The sequence below is a fragment of the Symsagittifera roscoffensis genome, chromosome 8 (genome assembly GCF_963678635.1).
Source record: "Symsagittifera roscoffensis chromosome 8, txSymRosc1.1, whole genome shotgun sequence".
In the NCBI taxonomy this organism is placed as follows: domain Eukaryota; kingdom Metazoa; phylum Xenacoelomorpha; order Acoela; family Convolutidae; genus Symsagittifera; species Symsagittifera roscoffensis.
In genome coordinates this window covers 17,014,199-17,035,958 of record NC_087069.1, presented here as the reverse complement: position 1 = coordinate 17,035,958, position 21,760 = coordinate 17,014,199, and the positions used below count along the sequence as shown (strand labels likewise).

Genomic DNA, 21,760 nt, shown 5'->3' with positions numbered 1-21,760 from the left:
AGTAGGCACTGAAGAACTAACCACTATTAAGGCACTTCAATTGCTTTGGCCACTGCTTCAAACTAAAAATATCATCCGCATTCTAGCTAAACTACTCACAACTTCAAAACTAATTCACGACATCTTCCCCCACGGTTTTTTCCCCGACGACTAGCAGGTAAGTATGAATTAAGTAAGTATTACTAACTAATTAAAAATATTAAAAAACTCACCATTCTTTATTCATGTTTTCTTTAGATTTTTAGCCTTCATCCTAGATCATCTGAAAAATTCACAAAAGAAAAATAAAAAATAGCAAACTTCTTCAAAACTGTTAAAAACCCTATTAAACTTGTGCACCAACAATTAAATAAATATAATACCAATGCAGTAAATTAATTTATAAAATTTTCCCCCAAAAGCAGTAAATATACATATGATGAAAATTTGTATCTTAAAATTCCCCCATAACTAGCAGTAAATTTCCAAATTCTATGCAGTAAATTAATAAAATGCAATTTCAGTACTAACCTTTTGATATTTTCATTCATTCGCACAGAAATTCTATCCACACTCGCACAGCTCGCCCACGAAGAATTGTTTAAAATAATGAATTTCAGTTTCAAGTTTTCACACTCAACAACTCTAACATATAATAACATGTTTCAAACTTTCCTTTAACCCGGTTGGAAAGGAATCATATACTAAACAAAACTAACCAACGCAGCTTACTAAATACCACAAATCATAGAATAACAGCATGACTAAGAAAAGGAAACCAACGGTACCCAAACCGGATTAACCCAGTTTAAAACTGGATAATTTATTCTTTTGAAGACTATTACAAAGTCTTAGAAAGAAATAATAAAACACAAAAAAGTCGAAAGACAAACCCATACCACAAACAATTTGCTTTTTAGAAAAAGTACATAACCAACAAGACATAAGTAAAACCACAACAAACCCAACATAAAACGTTGTCACATAACAGGACCCCTCACAAACATCGCATGAAATTATACTCCCACACCTGGCCTAACCCACCAGGAAAGGACGTCCTGAGCATGCTCTATAGCCGGCCTAACCCACCGCGCTACATCCACGCTTTGTGACCACACCTTTATTTTTAATAAGAGCTACTCAAGGGTGAGTAACTCTTCAAAATAACCGAACTAAAACAAAAAGCTTTTGTGAAAACAACTAACTAAAATCATAATTAAAAAATACTAAACTAATAAAAGTTTTATAAAATGTAAAATCACATGATGCAATATATAGATCAGAATACAACACCAAAGACGAACATCAAAAGACAAGACGACCCCACTACACTCGAGAGAGAATGACCAACTACAATCGATATGCCGCTCACAATCACAACTCAAAGGATTTAGAGTACGACTTGACTTCGCAGAAAAGGACTTCATTGAACTAGACCAATGACCACCTCGATGTTCAAGTATACGTACAGATCCGAGTAACCAGGCATCCCCTCCACGCACAATCTCCACGCCATTCCCAAGCTAGATCAAACACAAAAGAAGTTCTCTCCGAAGAACAGAAAAACCTGACATAGCCAACCATTCTGAAATCAGAATTGATGCTGTTGCAGAGACTCAGTCGTTGTCACAAGAAGAAGCGGAAGAAAATTATGATGTTCGCCAAATACCAACGTCCATCATCCATCCTTGAACTACAGAAGAACTGTTCTAAAAAACTCTGTAAAACCCGGATGGGTGGAACCTGATCTAAACTACATTTTATGATTGGATAAATTAAATGTTTTACCAATGTAAAGTATTTAATATTAACCAATCATGATCCATCTAACTAACAACCCACTTATTTGTAAGTGCTGAAGTTACTTGTAATTTCAGCACCAGAGAGATTTGAATTTAACTTAGAAATTAGTTGGACTCTCCCGAGCACTTCAGCAGCCGCAATAAACCAGTATACCCTAGATCTATTGAGCCTAGCAGAGACTAGTTCAACAACCTGAGACTAGATAGTATAAGAGTAAGATTAGGATCGGTATTAGACTAAGAAGTTGCACGAATCTATCCGGCCGAAAATAAGATAGCGTGACGAGCAGACGGTGTACCCTATCCGAAATTACTCTATGAGTTACACTTCGGTCCTAACTCATTTGTTCTATTTTCATGTCTTTTTGAGAATTGTGGACTGAAAAGCAAATACCACAATCCAAACTTGTAATACTATTGATTACAGCATAAAAAATAGCTTCAAGTAAATAAAAGAAAAAAAATTCGTATGAAAATTAGCTTTTATATATTCCATTTTTTTAAAGAAATCATGATCGCAAAATTTTAATTGGAATCAAAGAAATTTTGATATTTAGTTAGAAAAAAGATATCATTAGTTAACTAATTTTGTTAAGTTTGTCCAAATAAGTTCATTCAAATAAAAAGTTCACAAACTTCACTGCAAACAAACAGTGATAAGTTTGTCTTTTGTTGTCTTTTCTTTTGTTTTGATATTTTTTGCAAACAGTTTTTGTAATTGCCCCATCGGTGACTATTGGATAACAACAGCCCGGGTTGACTCCATACACCGAAACTGCTTATCCTACAATTCCATTCAACAGAAATCATCATCATTCAATTCCATACAACAAGTGTATGGAGAAAATGCTTGTCATACAATTTTCATACATTTTCGAAAAACATTAGAAAAAAAAATTAAACCATTTCTGCGGCTTTTTGAGAACAGTTGAACAGAGGGCTGACAAAAAAAACTGATTTGATTTTTTTTTGAAAAAATTCTTACCATACAATTTCCATATACGACACAAAAATTTTTCAGTTTTAAATTTGAAAACTTGTCCTAAATTTTTTTTTGTTTTTTTTTTCAACTGCAAATCTAATTTTGAACGCAAACAAACATTTTCCGAAAAAAAAATAAAATGCATACAAAATTTAATTTTTTGAGCATAACGTAGTCCTGGATACGATAATAATGGCATTTTTTTGTTTTCACTCAATTTTTTTTCAAAAACACTGAAAGTTCCTATTTCTTTTGTATGGCGTGTTTTTGTATGTCTTGATCAATGTCTGATAATTTGAAAATTCAAAAATTTGGAATAATCATCATAAAAAAATTTTGCCAAAAATTAAAAAAATGTTACTTCTGTTCTATAATTTGTGAAAGACAGCTCGAAGCCATATCAGGTCGTTTTTCATGCATTGTAAATGCAAGACCGTCCAACCTTTGGTTCTGTGAGTAACCAAGGTCTTTGTCACTTGTGCTCGGTTGCAAACACAACCAAAAGTTTCTACAGCAAATAAATGTAGCAACAAAAACCAACTTTTTGGTTTATGGCGAAAACCCCTATCGTACACTTTCCATTTATGGGAAAATATTTATTGTAGAGTTTTCATACAATTTTTTGTACGTATGCAATTGTATGGAGTTGTATGAAAGAAATTTGCCTTTTATGAGAATTGTATGATAAGCATTTTTGGTCAACCCGGGTGTTTAGAATGGATTTCAAGACAAAAAAGATCACTATAATCTATAACGGTTGTAAAATTTAGATCATGAAATCTATTTTGTTTTCAACTTAAGTGATTAAATTTGAAACACAAATAACCTTTTTTAATTAACTAAAAATTCTTGTTTTGGCAAGGAATTTTTTTTTGTCACTGAGCTGGAACATAATTGCTTGTTGCTGAGCAAAAATTATACGAATTTTTTAAAATCAATCAAAGTCCATTATTTTTTGACACTACAGTTGATATTTTTTTTGAAGAAACAATGAGAAACTCAGTTTTATCCTGATAATTAATTGAGGTTAATAGTTTAATCCTTATCATAAATTACTTAAACTGAATCAGTTTTTAAATATTACACAGCAACAATCGTGAGTAGCAATTGCATTTTTTCCAAGGGAGTTTCGCAAAGTGACATTTTTTAGCCAAAAAACACTCGAAACAATGTCAGAGGCCAAGTGTAAGCGTTCGTGCTGTTTTAATGTTTAAATTAAATGATGACCGATGTCTGATAGCAACGATCAAGTACAAGTACCAGTTCCCTACTTTTTGATAATTAGCGAAAAGTTAAGCGATGGTTCAAGTTTCCGTTAATAGTTCAAACTCTTAATCTTAGTAGTTTTATATGAAATTCATGTAAAAACTGAAACCATACATAATCTAAGCTATAATAAATTATTAGCAGTCTTGTTTCAAAAACATAGTTGTTTCTAAAAAGAGGCTTCAATTTTTTTAAAAAATATTTCTAAAAACATTAAAGGTCAAATAAGGACGTCTGTGCTTGTTTTTGAGACTCTGAGCTCAGTAAAAAATGTGCGCGTAAATCTCCACAAACCGAATCGTAAAAAAATTAACTTTTAAACAGTTGAATTACAGAGCGTTTTCTCGGCAAAACTAACACTGGAAATCCATAATTTTACAGTTTTCAAAACGTATTTCATCATCGGTCACAACAAACTGCATAAATCAAAACAAGCTGCAAAAATGGCCAGTATTTGTCCTTGAGACAAATTTCTCTTTTTAAAGGTCAGCCTTAATCAAGGCTGAACCAAATTAGAGCGAAAAGACGGTTAAAATAGGTTTTGGGGGGATCGAAGCTGGTTATGGAGCATCCCATCAAGTTCGGTGCATATTCGAGTTCTAGAAAGGAATGACCTAGGCGGGATTCAAACCGGCGCCGAACCCACCATGTATACGCTTGGCTACTGTCCCTATATGCATTTGCGTTTATATGCATTTATACTTTTGTTTTACATTTACATTTGCGCTGCAACATCCTCCACCCCTAAACAAGGAAGAACGTGAGCGAGCTTTACGGTCGGGCGGGTCAGTTCGCTCGTAACGGTTTTTATGTCAGCGGATCTCGCGCATCCTTCCTTGCCATAGTGCAGTTTTAGGATACGTGCGAGTGGATAATGTCCACGTGGAGTGTCAGGCTCTATGACCCAAACCAAGTCGCCGGCTTTCAACTTAACGTCTGACTGGTTGTGCCACTTTGCCCTCCTATTGAGGGAAGGAACGTCTTCCCGCATCCACCGTGTCCACATTGCGTTAGCGTATGATTGCGCTCTGGCGAACCGCTTCTTATGGTCGAAGTTTTCTTCGAAACTTAGCGACGGAAAACTCGCTGCGTGTTGACCAAGGCTAAAATTATTCGGGGTTAACGCCTCTAAATCAAGCGGATCGGAACTAACGGCTGTTATCGGTCTAGCGTTGAGTGATTGCTCAACAAGGCACAGCGTGGTTCTTAGAACCTCCTCAGTTACTCTTCTGTTGCCTAAGATGTCATACAAAACGCGCTTGACACTCCGAACTAATCGCTGCCAGGAGCCAACATGGTGCGGTACGCTGGGTGGATTGAATTTCCACTTGATCCCTTTCTGAACAAAAACAGCGGGTGCGAGCTTGTTCCAACTCTCAACGCAAGCTAAGAGCTCTTTCTGAGCGCCAACAAAGTTCGTGCCGTTGTCGGACATGATGGTAGTCGGAGTACCACGACGTGCAATAAATCTCTCCACGCCCATCACACAAGAGCTTGTGTCGAGCAAGGGGACCACTTCAATGTGCACTGCTTTAATGGTTTGACATGTGAACACAAAACCCACCTCTTTTCCGTACTTCTCCGGATTGGAACTAGGAACGGCCCAAAGTAGTCGACGCCTGTGTTAGAGAAAGGAGGTTGCTTTTAACCCAGCCTTTCAATGGGCAGATCAGCCATCATATGAGTTACGGTTGGCCCTTTGCGTTTTCGGCACACAACGCAAGTATTTTCAATGTTTCGCATAATCGGATGCTTGCTATCGAAATCGGAGTTAACGAAGCGGCTGTTGCGCCCAGTCGAGCGAAGGATGCCAGCTGGTCCAATGAACGGCGACTACTTGGCGATCCGACTATTCCTCGTGATAACTTTACCGGATCTTAGTGGTTTTAGCTCACTAGGGAATGTTTCACCCTGGGACAGGTAAATGAGCTTCTGTTCAGCAATATCCATTTCAGACGGGTATGTAATTTCTAATATACTCGACCGGAAATAATTATGGGATGGCAGCCATCTTAACAAAAATGCTACTGCGCGTTTGTATTTTACAATTGAATTGAACCTCTCCCATTTTCCGAAGGGAAAATTTTTTCCTGTCAAAACATCGACGACAAAATTTGACGAAATTTCCAGACAAATGTCGATATCACATGATGGTTCTTTGAGTCTTATTTTATCGATAACCCTTGTATCGGGCTTGAACGGCCAATCAGTTGTTCTCAATATACTAGGGCCATTAACCCAGCTGCTTTCCTTGAGGGCTTCCGAAGAAATCCCTCGTGTACCGGCATCAGCTGGGTTATCACCGCTAAGTATGTGATGCCACTGATCAGTGCTGGTAGACTCCAGAATATCACCAGTGCGATTACCAACAAAAACGGGTAGCTTACTACAAGAGTGAAGCCACTGAAGAACAGTGGTACTATCTGTCCACATGAAACTATCCGTAACTTTGAAAGTAAGACCTTTCAAAATTTCTTCCTTTAAGCGGGTTGCAAGAAGAGCCGCTTGAAGCTCTAACTTTGGAATAGAAAGCTCTTTCATAGGCGCGACGCGGGCTTTGCCAAACACAAAGGCTAATTCGGTCTGATGGGAGCTAACAAGTCGCGCACGAAGGAAAGCGACGGTACAGAAAACATCCTGCGAGCTATCACCGAACATGTGAAGTTCTATTTGGTCGACAGGCTCAGTGAAATAGCTCCGAGGTATTGTCAGAGAACCTAACAAATGAAGACTTGAGTGCCACTCAGGGAATTGCTTTTTGATTTCCTCTGGCAGATCATCGTCCCATTTTTGACCGCTGATTCGCCAGATATCTTTTAATAGAAGGCGAGCCTTCACGGTATACGGAGCCACTGACCCAATTGGATCAAAAACAGAGGAAACAAAACTCAACACGGTACGCTGAGTCATTGCTTTGTTTAGTGGACGATCAACCCCTCTACTAACGACTAAGGTATCTTTTACGTGATCCCACTTAAGACCGAGAACATGTGACGACTGGTCTGGACTCGCACAAATATCTTTAAGAGAGGAATTGGACTCACGGTTGTCCGGATCAAGAGCGGTTGTTACGTCGGGCACGTTGCTAACAAATTTTGTCAGATGAAACCCACCTAATTTAAGCAACGAGACCAAATCCCTACCTAATTTCAAGGCGTCATCCCTGTTTTGAAACGAATCCCGATAATCATCCATATAGAATTTCTGGACAACAACCGAAAAAGCTTCGGGGTACTCAGCTTGATTATCCGATGCAGTATTCTGCAAAGCAAAATTCGCACAAGTCGGCGAGTCACGAGCACCAAAAATGTGACGCGTATATTGGTGAACTACCACACTTGATGTGGGGTCCTCCTGCCACAAAAAACGAAGAGAAGGTTGATCTTCTTCACGGACTCCAACCTGTAAAAACATCCCTTCAATGTCAGCTGAAACGGCGTCTTTATGCTGACGGAATCTTAAAAGTACAAAAATGAGGTTTTGAAGGAGATCCGGGCCAACCAACAGAGGTTTGTTCAAGGAAGCACCATGACACTTCGATGCCCCATGGAGGACTCGGCGCACCTTACCGGGTTTATTCGGGTTCAACACCGGGTGATGTGGGAGATACCACTCACGATCTGTTCGTGATTTGGGATCGTGTGCCTTAACGGTTATGACATATCTTTTTTGTAGATCTTCTCTTATTGTTTCGGCGTATTTTTCACGGAGCGACGGATCCTTATCTAGCCTCTTTTCCAAAGACTTTAATTGAGCTAAGGAGGAAAAATAGTTATTCGGTAAACTACTTTCCTTATCGTTCCAAAGCATTGGTGTAATGTACCTCTCACCATCAATTGTCGGCGGCGGAACGGGCTTCTACCTGCTTGAAGGCCCCATATGACTCCAACTCATACCAAGTTTTAATTTGGTCCGCAAGAGACATGTATTCGACAACACACTTAAATCAAGACGAGTTCGACTTAAAGGACGGCGGTAACGGACCACTTAAAACCCAACCTATCGGAAGGCGTACGGCGCACGGTGAAATAGAGTCCTCCCCCAGAAGGTACTCAACGGGTCTTATGGCATGGTAGAAATCCTGTCCAATAATTATTTCGACGTCCTCATACTTATAATGTATAGGTTTTATCGGAGCCAACTGCGGATATTTTTCCTGTAATTCAGGAATACTTATGCTATCCGAGCCAATGCGAATATGATCCTTAACATAAGCTCGAAAAGAAAACGAAAATTCACTATTATTCGTTTCGGCGGAAATTTGAAATTTACTTGCTGAGTTTTCATCAAGCTCGTGGAATTGAATCCATTTATGGTGAGGTTAACGGGAGTGCCAACCGAATGGAGGCGTTTTACGAGATCGGCGGATACCCATGAGTGCGTGGAAGCACTATCGCAAAGCGCTAGGGTGTTAGTAATCGTCGCATCCGCAGAGACGGCGAGTGATGCAACTGGCAGGAGGCCTTTAGTTGACTCCTGGCTGTGAATATCGCCGACGGCAGCGTTAGTCGATACATGTTTAGTGTTTACGTTACCTGACGCCGGGGAACTTTTAGCATCCTTAGGAGGAAAAATTTTCTCCGCTCCATGTAAGAGTACGTTGCGCGTGCTTTCACAATTTGGCTTGGGGCACTTTCTGGCCTTGCTACAATTACGAAAACTGTGATTGCTCTGTAATCACGCAAAGCAAAGTTTTTGTTCGGCTACATGTTTCGCTCGCTGCGTAGCGTTTTTCTCTTTGAATACGGCGCAATTCCAAAGAGCGTCTTGACCTTTACATACAGAACATGGAGGGTACTTTGGTTTTTCCCTAGTCTTATTACTTACATTTGCGTTACTAGCAAACACTTTCGTACCTACTTTTTGCTTAACCGGTTCTTCAGACTTACCCTTAGAAACGATCGTTTTTAGCCTCTCATGACCCTCCGTCTTTTCTTTATGCCATTCGTTGAAATCTAGCAGAGTTGGTCTATGCCATTGGCGTCTTACGGTTTGCATTGACCATGCCTCCTTAAGGTTCGGGGGAAGCTTACGCACAGCTTGATTCAGTAAGTTAACACTTTTCAGGTCGTCGTTAAAAGACAGGGACATGAATACGGCAACAAGTCCAGAAATTGCAGAGGAAAATCCAATTACATTTTCCGAGTTATGCATTTTCAGCGGCGGGAAATTACTCAATTTATCTAGATGAGCCCCTACTACAGCATGCGTCTGCCCGAACTTTCTTTGAAGAGTTGCTAATGCGTCTTTATATAGTACTCCGCTATTGCTATACTCAGCGATTGCGGATTTTGCTTTACCCACTACGAGCGTTTTCAGATAGGTAAGCTTTTCATCGTCACTGAGTATGGCTGAACCGACCGTCGATGTGAATTGCCCAAACCAGTCATGCCAATTAAGTGGGTTGCCATCGAACTGGGTCAGCTTCCACTCAGGGAGATGATCTTTTCGGCTGTGCATGAGTATATTAAACAACTCTCGTGTCGAAAGTTGACGCTCGACGTCTGCACCAGGTGAATTACCGGGAGTTGGCTCTGTTTAACTTGAAGAGTTACCGTGACAATCAGGAACGAACGGTTGATTAGCATGAGAAGAATTTTCAAGCTGTGAAAGAACACAGTCCCTCCACTTGTATAAGGAACAAAATTATTCGGAGGAACAATCGGAGTTACTGTGGAAAAAACAGTTGTCGAAGGACTGTAGTGTTGTTGAGCTGACAATAAAGGGGCAGCAACAGCTGGTCTCCACAAATTACTATAAGGATTATAGTGGTCACTTGAAAAGTTATAACTACTAACGGGAACACCCATATGTTGTTGTGATGGGACTACAGGTGCTTGGTAGCCAGCTACTACTGACCCTGTAGTCTGATGACTAAAGAAACATGATTAACTGCTGTTGATGCAGGAACGAACGGTGCTACACCAGATGGAACTTCTGCAGATGTTGTCGGAGCAAAATAATTTTCAGAAGTTACCGGGACTACTGACCCTGTGTTTAGAATGCCTAGCACCGGATGAGTGGACAAAAGAGTTTGCTGAGGCAAATTATTAGAAACAGGTTGAATGAACTGTTGTAACCCTACTGGATTGTTAACGGAAACCTGCGATCGGACCAAATTCGACAAATTATGATGTTGTCCGTGAATGTGGTTAGTGTAATGCAATCCGGGATCACTAGAAGCTGTCTGGCCATTGTTCTTTCCTGTATAATTTGGTGAAACCAAATAATTTGTTAATGCAGGATAAGTTGCCTCAGCTGTAGAACGAACGTGCTGCTCTTGATTGGGAACTACAACAGCATCAGGCGGACTGTGGTCGACAGATTTGACCCAGTGTCGCGTACGATCATTTTCGTCTATGGTTAGTTGTGGAGAGATTCGAGTTAAACCACTTTCCTCAGCATTCTCGCTGATTTCCGACAACTCATCTTCTAACTTAAGCCCTTTCAACTCAATTTCTGCCAGTTTTTTCCTGTGTTCTTCAGCCAATTCTTCCAATTCTAAACGGCTTTGTTGTTCTTTCAGTCTTAATGATACCTTTGCCTGCCTCTCAAGTTCCTCTTGTTGTTTCTTTAAAATCATTAAATCGCGCTTTTTCTCAGAAAGTATTTTCGACGGAGCGGCGGTATAACTCGATTTCTGAGAACCCGATTGCTGATGTCGGCTGCTTCGATGCGACAACTTAGAGCGGGTATCTGTTTTATGCGACGGGGGTTTTTCACCTTTTTCAGAACGATGAGAATTTTTTGAGCTGCTATCTATTTTGTCCGGCTCTGTTACTGCCTCAAAACTTGTTTCATATGTGATAGCTTCCTGCAGAACTTTATCGTTGCTTTGAGTCAACTTATGAAGCCACATATCTTGTGCCGGTATCAATTCGTCGGGATTGGCACTTTTTGCAGCCATATCAATCAACTCAGTATTTATCTCGACCGCTTGTTCTATATAGTTCCTACATTTTTCGTATCAATTTTTGAGCAACGACACTGACTCTCTGTGTATTCTAAAATTATTTCGTGGCATTTATAAAGTTCGTTTTCGAGGTTGCTACGTTTCTCAAACAACTTCTTAATTTTCTTTTGAAACTTAGCTTCCAAGCTTAATAATTTCAGAAAAGAACGACTCTCGGAAATTACCCTATTTTTACTCAAGTAAATCCACAAAATACTCTAACACATCAATAACTTACAAGGGGGAGTAACTTGAAGTTTTAACGCTTTAAGTCTGTTGTGAATCGCTCTACGATTTTTAGGCGACAAACGGTTCCGCTTCTTCTTAGCTTTCAGTATATTTAGGTCAGCACTGTATCGTCTAAGTAACAACAGGGTCTTCAACTCAAGGGAAGGGGGCTGGTGCAGCTCTTTATAATTTCGATAAGTATTTGGTCTTTGGCCTTTCGCTTTGAGATAAAATCCTCAACTATGTTAATAACGAGAATACCTGTCTTTTTAAACTCTTTTTCTATATTGTCCGTACCGTTGCGGCGACAGTATACAATAGCGGTAATGTTCTCCTTGTATCTCAAAAGAAGGCTCTTAAGTTGGTCAGTACTCAAACTACGGTTGTTGTTACTGCGGTGCTTACTAATGGAATTATTTATGGCGTCGTGCCAAATAACTAGATCTTTTCGATTCGACAAAAAGTGATGCAGATAGTATTGGAGAGTTTTCTGCGAGTCCCTGGCGTTAAAGTTAAAGCTTAAACCGGGCTTTCTGAAACAAGTCTCTTTTACGCGCTTTTGAGACGGTTCGGATAGTATACGGAGCGCGTGATCCAAGGAACTAGCTCCTAGAATGAATACCATACACTCAAGAGACCTATGCGACGGCTACGTCACGCTAAAGTACCAATGGGGTGGGGAAATTAAGTAGGTTGGTTGAACTCCAACAACGCACACGGAGTAAACCTGAGGATGAAAGAATTCAACTTAACTCACTTAATATCACCGTACCTGACCACTTAACATTAGTGTCCCGCAATGAGGTCAATTATCGGACGGGCTAAAACGGCTTATATTTACTTGAAGCGAACTGGCTCACAGTTTCACCAATGTGGGTGGGGGATCAGGCAAATTGGTTAAGTTCCAACAACACACGCGGAAAAAACCTGAGGATGAAAAAACTCAACCTAATTTGCCTGATATTTCGCTACCAGACCACTTAACATAGGGTTGGATTCATCTTACAGCACAGTTTCGCAGAATTCTGAAGACGTTTTGAGGAGTTTTTGGCAATTTTTTACTTTTTTCACAAAATTTTTCGGAAAATTTTGGTCAGCGGGTTCGAGTCATAAACCAATCCAAAAAACTAGTCCAGTACCTCTTGTCTATGTTCCGATTTCACTGATTAATATTCGTTCACATATATCCAAAAATTTTTGGTATCGAGAAAAAATGTCAAGTCAGTTTGTCTATGTACCGACTGTAAGATATTTCAGTTCAACGGAACTGTCCAAAATTTTTTGGGTATTGAGAAAAATTACCGGGGGCTAGCTTGCGGGAAAAAATTCAACATGTATGACAGCGTATAGAAATTTAAAGCACGAATGGAGAGTTTTAAAAATTTTGGAAACGTCTTACAGTTTTTAATTGGAGATTGGCGTCACCGGGAAAAAATCCAAAACTTCGAATGTCGAGAAAACACAGCTCAAAATTCGTTCTAAAGAAAACGTTTAAAAAACGTACAATGTTTCAATAGCTTAAGCAAAAGTATTCAGCAAAAAAAAACTACTATTTTGTATAAAGAACGGCAATTGAAGTGTTTTTCAGCAGTTTGAGTATTAATTTGGATTAAGTCATATATTTGCCATTTTTTGCAGAAAATCTCTTAAAATCGATTATAATAGAGTCTTATAATTATCAAATTGCTCTCATGCCAAAAAAGCGTGCAAATCAGATAGCAAATCATTTGATTTGCACGGAAATTTATTTTAAAAGTTTTTGCAGTCGAGCTATACCTACACAAGTACATAGAGTTTTTTTAATCAAACCGGGGTGTTTTTTATTTTCGAGAATATTTTGACTCTGTAATATATAACTTGTCGCAACATTTTACATTTTGCCGGTTAACAGTTAAAAGACGGGCACAGCTATTCATAATGACTTAATGACTCATAATCGATGCTCTTAGAAAAGGTATATCTCTTAAAAATGGTCGTTTTGATTAGCTTTTGACGAGTGTACTTCTGCCCATGTTCCAATGCTTTTACCTTTGTTTCAACGAAAATGCGCTTTAGTTATCCCAGGGTGGTTTTTTATGCAGTCAATTTTTGACTAATTTACTTGACATACTACATGAAAGATATCGTTTTACCGAGCTCAAATGTAAAAAATCATCTGTGATTTTTTTTGTTTTGTGATGGGGGTACGAAAATTGCAAATTCGTCCACATCGGTATAAGAAAAGCGCGATATAATTTATTGATATATTGATATTTTATCTAGATTGATATTCCAAATGAAGCAAATCATTTGGTGCTTTTATCAGGACCCGGGACATCTTTTTGTGTCGGTATAAAATTAAGAATAAACCCAAAAAAAACTTTTTTGTTCTGTTTTTATCAGTTTTTCATGTAAAAGTTTTCATTGGGCCTCAAGACTAAAATGTATTGGCGCCAAAGGCGCCTTCATGAAAATTTTTGGATCCGTCATCAAAAACGGATATCCCAAAAAGTGCAAAGAGGGGAGGGACCCTCTGGGTCGGCAGGAAGTCGAGTCCCTGAAGAGGGCGTCCGACCTACCGTCCCCTCCCCCTAAACCCGCCCCTGTTAATTATACTATCTTTAAATGACCTCAAGTGCAACAGAGAAATTAGTACGATTCAATTTGGTAATGACCCAGTAGTAACTTTTCACGACTTTCGACTTTTGCTAAGTTAGAAATTAGATTAATTTTTTTGTCAACCTTGATGTCGTCCGAGAAGTTTTTGATTCTCTTGTTGGTGCCTGCGTTTGCCAAGTGGTAGTTGACCCATCTGATGAGCAGGTCCTCCGGAGACATGGATGCCAGGTCCTTGAGGGTCTCCCCGTTTTCACTGTCCACCAGTTTGGCTAGGCCAGGGTGCATTTGCAGATTCACTTTACTCACCAGTCCAATCTAAGGCATAACAGGGAAAACAGGATCAGATTTACAACTCCCTCTCCCCAAAAAGAGAGGTTAAGATCCTAAGCCCCCTTGAATATAACAATTTAACATATTCCCATAGAAATACTAGGGCAAAATATTGCACCCACTTGAGCTAAAATTGCTCAAAACTGCATTCACTGTTGTTCAGACTTCAAAGTTAAAAGTTGAAGTTGTCAGAAGTATTTACGAGCTTGTTGAGCTTGTGTACGTTAACTGAAAAAAAAATTGAAATGCTAGAAACTTTGTTTACTGCAGGGGTGGATCTAGGATTTTCTCGAGGGGAGGGGGGGACGGATTTTTCAAAAAATTTCAAAAATTTTGTCGACTTTTTTTGAGGTCGACCTAATTATTTTTTCGAGGTCTCCCTAAGCACTGTTTAGTCCCTGTTTTGCCCAAACTTTCTGCGCCGCCGGCACAATTTTGACAAAACAGGCCAAAAAGGCGTTTTTGGGCACTTTTTGGAAAAATTTGACCAAAAAATTGAGTTTTTTCGGCGCGCGCTCCCCCTCAAATCTAGCAAATATTGGCGCCGAAGGCCCCTTCAGAAAAATTTTAGGGTCGATCGGCCAAAAATGGATTTCTTAAAAAGTACCAAAGGTGGGACCCTTTGGGTCAGCAGGGGGTCGAATCCCTGAGGAGGAAGGAACGTACGCCCCCCCCCCCCCCCCTAAATCCGCCCCTGGTTTACTGTGCAGCTAAAAAGAACGTTTTTGTCACATTCGCTTTCAAAAAGATAAAAAACAAAAAAAAACGCACTTATAATTTTTTCAAAACTATTTTTTTTCTTCGATTTATGATGCTTGCCAGTAAAAATTGATGTTCAAATTTTTCAAGTAATAAAACTTTTTTACATTACCTCGAAGATTAGAAGCGGGGTTGATGTTTACTCGAACTCGCGTACTCTTCATATTTCGCTTCACTGAGTTAAAAGAAATCAGCAGTTTTTGCATTTGTTTCGCTTCGAATACACTACTTTCAAAACACTAGAGTTGGTCAAATTTTATGTGAAACTATTTTAACTTTTTAGACAAGATTTTATCTTAATTACTTTTATGGTACACTTGATGTAAATTTTACATTTATATCGCTTGCCTTAAGTCACCTAAGGTAAAGGATCTCTTTTACTATCCCTCCCCCATATTGCAGTGGTAGCGGGGATGGTTCGTTAATTGGTACAAAACTAACATATCCAGAATTAACTTGAAATAGTTCTATACATGCGTGGCAATTGCTTACTAGGAACATAGGCGGAGGGGTGTTCGTTAAAGAGATCTCAGGTAACTTAAATTCAATTATATTTTAGAGTGCAACTGAAACTTTTCTAACCCTGATAACTTGCCAGAGCAGACCCAGCACCAAATGGGGAGTTCCGGCCATGATATCATTGGCCCCTATGTTCACAATTCTGCATCCTATGGATGATGCAGTTGTCACTGCCAAATCGTGGTTCTCTCTCATCTGAAACTCGTTCTTTGGGTTCTTGTTGATCACGCGCTCGTCAATCGTGTCAGGAGCAGAGAGGTTGATCACTTTGCTATAATTACCAGATTGGGCTTACTTTTTTTTCGTTTTTTTACCTTTCCTGTGATGCTTTTCCGAACAAAAACCAAAAAAAAACACGAAAATGCACAATCAGTTTCCGTTATTTTTTTTTCATGAAGATGAGGTATCACACAAGAACGTGCAGTTTTCGGAATTGGATTAGTGATGGGTTAATAGAATGGAAACGGATGAATGGAATTGAATGAAGGTTCTTTCTAGTAAAAAGATTGATCCTAACAAAACAACCTAGAGCATCCGCTTTTCAGACTTTAAGCCCCTTTTTCAAATTTAAAACCTTCGCTTTCCGTATTAATTTTCTGCTTTCAATCCTCTAGGAAATGCTATCTATATTAAAATTTTTAAAGCTCATTATAGTTCCTGGATTTTTGAAAAAAAAGAGCCAGTCAAATTGAAATAAAAGTAATACATACATGAGTAAGACTCCGTCCTTCATCTTGGTGAAAAGATCAACCCCAATCAGTGGCAGGTACTTCTTACAAAGAGGGTCTCCAGACAGATTGTCATTTATGTACTGGGAAAAGGCCCTGACTTCCGGCTCCGAATAGGAGTGGACAGCACCTGAGGCTTCGTTTTTTGTCTGTACTAATTCGACTGCTTTGGACAGTTTTCGGCCCAGTGAACTGTCGGTTTCGCCAGACGCTTTTTGCTGTTTGTGTTTCAGGTACATCTAATATAAAAATAAGAGTTATATTCGCGCATCGAGGTTTATGTATCGATTGAGGCGAGTCGAACACGTGTCAGAGTTCAACCGAAAAGCATAGGCGACGACAAGGCTTTATGGTCGAACTCGAAGTCGAAACGTTAAGTCATGATTATTATTAGCCATAATTATAACTATGATCAAAGAAAAATTACTATGACGAAATAAAAATTCGAAAGGAAACTAAGTGAGAGAGTCAAATCCGTAATCTTTGCCCCTGTAACACTCAGGTTCAGGCGAGGATCTAGGAATTTCTCGAGGGGGGTGGATTTTCAAAAAAAATTGAAAATTTTGTCGACCTTTTTTTAGGTCGACCAAATTGATTTTCTGAGGTCTCCCAAACCACTATAAAGACCTCAATTTGACCAAAATTATGAAAAAAAGGCCAAAAACGGCATTTTAGGCACTTTTTGGAAAATTTTGACCAAAAGTTGCGTTTTTTGGCGCGCGCTCCACCTCAAAATTAGTATTATATTGGCGCCAAAGGCGCCTTTAAAAATATTTTAGGGTCGTCACCAAAAATGGATATCTCAAAATAGCACAAAGGTGCGACCATTTGGGTCGACTGGGGGTCGAATCCCTGAAGAAAGGGGGGCGTCTGACCCCTCCCCCACCAAATCCGCTACTGCTCAGGTTATAGTAACTCATAGCTTTTATAAGCTGAAACAGTCAGTTGTTTGATATTACTGCAAACAACGCCAGAGATTCGTTCTTGAATTTTTTTCCATTAATTTTCAAATGAATAATGAATGACTAAAACACGTTCATATTGAAAGTCATTAAGAAAACTTTTATTGGTTTATTTTTCATTGGTCATCAAAACACTCCATTTTCCAAAATCGAAATCAGGCTAATAATCACAATCATTTTGGTGAGTATAAATAACACGGAGGGGGAGGGATCACCTGTAGGAATTCCTCGAGACTGATGACCCCATTCCGATCCTTGTCCACCTCTTCCACCAGTTGGACCAGCTGGTCGGGGGAGAGGGGGGCACCCACTTCTGCAAACAACTTCCCAATCTCACTGGAGTCCAGAGTTCCATTGCCGTTCTCGTCCAGCTGAAAATGAGGAAAATAACTCAAATGAAGGAAAAAACACTGAAATAAAGGGAAAAAACAATTATGAGCACAGGCATATGGAAAAAATAGCATATTAACAAGGAAAACTATATAAGTAAACATCAAGTAAAAAATCCAATAAAAGAAAGAAAAAACAAAAAAGCAGCAAAAAAGTTTCAAAAAAAGAGAAACTTTTCACGGTTATTACAGCCTACTGAAGACTTGCTTCTTAAAAATTAAATTTTAAAAATGCAAATTTGAAAACAAAATGCTCGAAAACAAACATGCGCATATGGTAAGTTTTCTACCATCCGGACTACTTACTATATCGTTTCGACCCTACCGCCAATCATTTAGTCTCTTCTCCCTCTTTGTGACTAAATTAAGTAAATGTGTTTGAACCCTTAAGGGCAAAACCCAACTGCGCGAAAATAAATGCAACCTAAATGGCGTTGAAAAAATTGTTGTTCTTAACTTCGCGCACAGTTGAACAGATTTATCTGTGGCAATTTTTTTATAAACTTTTGACGCCAAACGTTCCAGAAAAAAAACGGAAACAAACTTTTTACTTTGAAATCATAAATTTTACAAGGATGATCGGAAATTACGATGTTATTTATAGCTATAGTCCAATTTTAATCAAGTATAGAAGTTCTAATATTGGCTTATTTAGGTATTTTTTAATGGCCAAACAAAAATAAGATGAAGTTTTAAAAAGGCATTACAATGTTTTTCCAATTGGCAATTTTTTCAGTTTTTCTGCGCTCGAAACCAAAGATAAACGAATAAAACATAGCGTAAACTCAAATATTTACTGATGCTGAAAAACTTGAGAATGCAGAACAAAGTTTGAAGAATCCATTAATTACGTGTTTCTTAACGATAAAAAACTGCAAAACGATCCAAATACACCAAGACTCAACTCGTATATCAGGGCAAAACCTTGAATGGTTCGATGCTCGTTAACAACTTTTCAGTAAAAAAAATACTGGAAAACTTTAAAGTTTGGACAATATCGAAGATCAAGTGTAAAAATATTTGTCGTACCAAAAAAAATACGACCAAATAGCCAGCCTCAATTCATTTTGGAACAATTTTGTTGAGAGGGATATTTCGCCACGCATAAAGAACTTGCGTTACGCTTAACCCTTATGTATAAAAGCTTGCATAAACGAGTCCAGAGCATGGCCGAGTTGGCTATTTTCGAAAAAATGTCTTTTTACATTTTGATTCAGGGAGTCGATATCTTTAATGTGTTATTATAACTTTTTTGTTAAAAACTAATAGTTCGATTGCCAAAAATTGACTGAAAAAACACACCAAGCATTAGTTTTTGTTTTCTTTTGCAGACGGAACAACAGTACAGCTTGTATCAAGGGGTTTAATATTCCAACTGCGTTTAATTTCAATGGAATACATTAAAACAAAACAATTGAAGAAATTTTCAAAATAAGGGAAACAAATTCAGTTTTGTTATGCTTTTTTAAAATCATCTTCCCACACTCAATGTCAAGCACAAAATGTTATATTTGGCTTACAGAAAAGTTTTGAATAGACCAAAAGCATGCCTCAATACATTTGGAACTACTTCTAATACGGATTAAATAGCCGCTTACACGTTAATAGCGCGAAATATATCATGCATTAGTTGTCCTAAGCTGGCCAAATTGGCCATTTTTAAACCCCCATAAATTTATAGAAGAGTATCATATGTGAAGTATCTTTTTAAATGTAAGCTCATGATATACAAGATATTTGGCTGGTATGAAAAATTCCGTTAAAATGGCTATTTAAAAGGTCGAAGGTTGTCGAAAGTGAAAAAACCACCCAAGCACAAATATTCCGTGACTTTCGTATCGAAAGTCGGATCAAAAACATAACGTAATAAGGGATAACACAAAACGCTAAGAAAGACAACTCGAGATGATTCCGAATTGGTTAAAGCCGGCTAGTTGTCATAATTGATATTTCACGTAACAAAATCTATCTTTTTGCGTTTTATAGGGCCTGTGGGGGTGATAAAAAATAGCGAGTTTCACGACACAATTTATTAACCGACGAAATATACTTTGCAAGGTATTATTCTTGAAAGAGAGCACACTAAGTTTACAAAATGAAACCACAGAAAAATCAACAAAAAAAATGGTCAAAAAGCAGTTCCGTTTTAAGAAACACAATTTATACCAGCTGCAGTCGTCATAAAATTTCCAATACTTTAAAATTGCACCTCAACTTTTTTGCCTTTTTCAGTTAAAATCACAGATTCTAAAATCTCAAGCTTACTTCAGAGTTATAGTCTTTTGGAAAGGAAATTGAAAAAGGATTTTTTTTTCGATAAAAAGCAATTGCTTAACTTATATTCCTATTTTAGGAACAGTCTTAGCCAGAGAACTTTTTTTTCCATTTTTTTTGGAAGCCCGGACGAAAACTTAAAGGATTCAAAATAGAAAGCTATAAAATATTTTATTTTAGCGGGAAGTTTCTGATGTACATGAAAGAAAAGGACCCAAAGCTATATTCCTTTCCCATACTCAGTGATCGGTCTAAAAAGTAAAAAAGGGGCAGTTTTGTGTTTAAATTTTTTTATAGAAAAAAATTCACTGATATGTTTTGTTTCAGTCAAACTGAGTTTTGCTTATGCCTCCGAAAATTTTTTCTACAACATTTTTTTCTGTTTTTTTTTTCAATAAATTTTTAGCGCCAATGCTTTACTTTTTTCTGATTGGGTTCAGGATTCGAGAGGACGGTACGATCAGACTGATTTTGCAACATCTTTACAATTTCTCTAATTTATTTTTTTTTAGTCAGATGCTGTTGCTTAAGTTATTTTTGCACCACGCAGAAAAAAAATGAGTGAATGAGATAAGTCCATTTAATTTTAAAAATCCATTAAAATCCAATGAGAAAAAATCCATTGAATTGCATTTTAAATGGATGATAAATAATTTGAAGTTCGACAAAACAATGGCTTATAATCAATTTATAATGCATTCAATTTTTAGGGAAGGGGAATCGGTTTTCATGGGATCTCGTTGGAAACGGTTTGATAAACATTATTTTAGTCTACGAAAACTATCAATCCCTGTTTTTTTTGTTTATGATGTGTTTGTTTTATTGCTATACAGTACACGTTTACACATCAGTGCTTGATCTCAATCTTGATGGGTTATACGTTTTTATTACTGTAACGCTTGTCCATCAGCAATCGATCTCGATTAGATTAGCTAGGTTTAATTGCTGCAATGTATACACATCAGATCTTTATCAAATAATATAGACTAGCAATCATGCCTCCAACAATCCATTGGCTCGCAAAAAATTAGTTTTTGTTCTGATCAAGCTATCCAAGCAAAGAATCTTTATACAACTTCAAGTTAAGTCATCGTAAACCGGTTTGAAATGTTTCATGAAGCAAATCAGATGGCGCAACTTAAGGTTTCTATGTGGACGCTATTCGAGCGATAAAAGATTGAAATATTTCAATATGTTTCATAGAGGGAATCAATTCGCAAAAAAGTAATGATTTTCTAGGTAAGATTTAAAGCAATGAAACTTAGATTGAATCAGTTCGCGAAAAAAAGTAAGTTTTTCTAAGCAAGCTTTTAGGCTAGAAATTTTGAAAAATCCGAATTATTTCATAAACCGAATCATTTTGTGAAAAAATTAAAGTTTTCTAAGGAAGCTATTCAACCTATGAAACTTTGAATTATTCCAAGTTATTTCATAGACTAAATCGGTTCGCAAGAAGCTTTAAGTTTTCTAAGCAAGCTATTCAAGCTATGAAACTTTGAAATATTTCAAGTTATTTCTTGGACCAAATTGGTTCGCGAAAAGTTTCAGTTTTTTCTGAGCAACCTTTAAAAGCTATGAAACTTCGAGTGTTTTCAAGTTATTTCATAGATGGAATCTGTCCTTGAAAAGTTTGTTTTTCTAAGCAAGCTTTTAAAACTATGAAAACTATGAATTATTACAGTTTAGTTCATCGACTGCATCGGTTCGAGAAAATATCAAGTTTTTATAATCAATCTTTTCAAGCAATGAAACGTTAAAATATTTCCATTTATTCCATAGACCGAATCGGTTCGCAAAAAGTTTCTTTCTTAGCATGTGGAGATTGCAGTTTTGAAGACTGAAATTTTGACAGTCCCAGACAGAAATTAAATGAACTTTTTGACAAAAATTAGGCAGGTACTGTCTAGCTTTGTACGTGGATCGAGTTCTCATCTTCTTCTCATGGTTGCTCTGAATGATTTTTAAACGTTACAATCGATAGCCTTTTAAACA

The 21,760-nt window shown here is 37.8% G+C and overlaps 1 protein-coding gene across 1 annotated transcript in view; it reads right to left on the bottom strand.

The window, feature by feature from the left end:
- The window catches only part of LOC134852869 (fimbrin-like), a 113,696-nt gene that overhangs the window by 43,163 nt on the left and 48,773 nt on the right, over positions 1-21,760 (bottom strand). The window contains exons 2-5 of the mRNA XM_063868709.1: positions 17,321-17,476; positions 16,126-16,382; positions 15,479-15,686; positions 13,931-14,122 (exon numbers count right to left, since the gene is read on the bottom strand). Of these exons, the coding sequence (XP_063724779.1) occupies positions 13,931-14,122; positions 15,479-15,686; positions 16,126-16,382; positions 17,321-17,476 (813 nt within the window). The remainder of the gene's footprint in view (positions 1-13,930; positions 14,123-15,478; positions 15,687-16,125; positions 16,383-17,320; positions 17,477-21,760) is intronic.